General features: G+C 35.9%; 1 protein-coding gene across 1 annotated transcript in view; it reads left to right on the top strand.

Moving 5' to 3' along the window:
• The window catches only part of ZNF114 (zinc finger protein 114), a 5,631-nt gene extending 5,298 nt beyond the window's left edge, over nt 1-333 (top strand). Inside the window, 2 exon segments of the mRNA XM_012812516.2 lie at nt 9-49; nt 51-333. Of these exon segments, the coding sequence (XP_012667970.2) occupies nt 9-49; nt 51-333 (324 nt within the window).
• The last annotated feature ends 1,935 nt before the right edge of the window (nt 334-2,268 follow it).

Here is a 2,268-nt window from a genome sequence, read left to right as displayed (position 1 = left end):
GTCATGGATGTGGGAAAGCCTTCATTTATCAGTTATTCCTCATGCGACATGAAAATTCACACAGGAGAGAAACCCTATAAATGTAAGATATGTGGGAAAGCCTTCAGATATTCTTTACACCTTAATAAACATCTAGGAAGGCACATTGTGGAGAAGCCCTATGAATGTAAGGAATATGGGAAAGCCTTCAGTAAGTCCTCAAAACTTACTGTACACATAAGGACTCACACTGGAGAGAAACCCTGTAAGTGTGAGAAATGTGGGAAAACATTCATAGAATCTTCAGGACTTAAAAGCCATCTCAGAACTCACAGAAAGAAATCCTGTGAATGAAAGGAATTTGGGAAAAGCTTAGTTTTCTCACCACATTGAACATATACTGGAAGGGAGTGCAATGAGCTAATGTACATCTTGCCTGAACTTTCATATCTTACAGAAATGTGAGAATTGACACTGAAAAGAAACCCTGTGAATGTGAGGTCTATGGAAAGCCTTTCATCTTCATTCATCTTGAGTAGACATTTTGTCCTCATGCTAGAGAGAAACTATGACCTAGGGAACATGGAAATGCCTTCAATGTTCTCTCAAACTAGTCCATATACGAACTCACACTGCCAAGGCTCTTTATGAGAGTAAGGAATAGAGGGAAAACCTCTCTAAAAACATATCCCATATGTTACATGTGAAACCACACCCTAGAGAAAGACTATGAGTGAAATAGATATGAGAAAGCCTTCAGTTCCAGCTCTTCACTTATCAGGCATAAATGAGTACATATTAGGACTTTAAAAACACTATAAATATTAATCATTGTTGCCATGGTCATTGTCTCATCCAGTTGGAACAGGTGCTATAAAATGATGAATATTCCCTCTTTGCACCCTTTCAGTTCTGCCACTTAAATTTTCATTTGTAGTAGCTTCACTACAATTAACTTAAGTACATAGGATCTCATTTCCAGTGTGAAGCCCTCTTTGAGCTGCCTTAATTTAGACTTGGGATTAGGACTTTCTGTGATGTTATCTTTATTAACATGTTCTTACTGGTCACTATTTGGCTACAGTATAGTCAGAGTGTATAGTCTTTATGATACTGATTTGAGGCACTTGTTATAACATTCCATCTAATGTGGCCAATTCTGTAAGTTTCCCTACCATTTCCATTCTTCTTATTTTCTTTACAAGGGTACATGGATTCATGTTTCCACATTAAGCACTGTTTAATGTCTTTAAGTGAATTTCCCAGTTTTTCCTCATAACAGATGGTATGTAGAGCTTACAGACCCAGCCAATGAGGAGTGTAAAATTGATTAATTTGGATTTCTGGAAATCTGTTTGGAAAGGAGAGAGTTATTGTTGCTCTTTTTTTTCCTCTTAACCAAGTTATTTTTGCTCTCTGGAAATTGCATGAAATGCCTGACGGGATGAGCAACTTGAAGACCATTAGAATGATGGTCCCAATAACATAACCCTCAAATTAGAATATTCCTCACTACCCATGTTTTTTGGTGTCCATGACTGCTGTAGACAGTATTTCTGGACTTGTTTGTTACATGAAACAAATCCCTTATTAGATTAAGCAACATTTTAGGAGAGATTTTTATAACAGTTAAATAAAATACTAAATGATAAACCTAATGTGTGGCTAGATAATTTACAATAGCTTCTTGTATGCTTTAGAACGGCCTTCGTTTTCTTTAGTTTTGAGTGGTCTCAGGTTCACTACATGTCCAAATAGTCAAGATTTTTTTTGCTTTTGCTTTTATTATTTTTAATTGACCTATAATATACATATCTGGGGCACAGTATGATATTTTGATACATGCATATACAATGTGCAATGACCAGTTCAGAGTAATTAGCATTTCATCACCTCAAGCATTTATCATTTGTTTGCACTGGGAACATTTCAAAATGCACTCCTCTAGCTCTCTAAAAATACACAGTAAATTGTTAGCTGCAGTCACCCTGCAGTGCTATAGAACACTAGAACTTATTCTATAATATCTAGCTGTACTTTTATGTATGTTAACCAACTTTTGTCAATGCCCTCTCCCCCTACCCTCCCCAGCCTTTGGTAACTACTGTGTACTCTCTACTTGCATGAGGTTAACTTTGTTAGCTTCCATATATGAATGAGAACATGCAATATTTATTTTTCTATACCTGGCTTTATTGGCTTTATTTCATTTCACATAATGTCCTCCCAAGCCCATCCATGGTAACATTTTTTTTAAGCTTTTTCCTTTTCCTTTTTTTTTTTTTTTTT

The sequence above is a fragment of the Otolemur garnettii genome, unplaced genomic scaffold, assembly GCF_000181295.1.
Source record: "Otolemur garnettii isolate 467f Iridium unplaced genomic scaffold, OtoGar3 scaffold00211, whole genome shotgun sequence".
NCBI lineage: Eukaryota > Metazoa > Chordata > Mammalia > Primates > Galagidae > Otolemur > Otolemur garnettii.
Note: the sequence above shows the minus strand (reverse complement) of the source record. Positions and strands in the feature narration are given on the sequence as shown.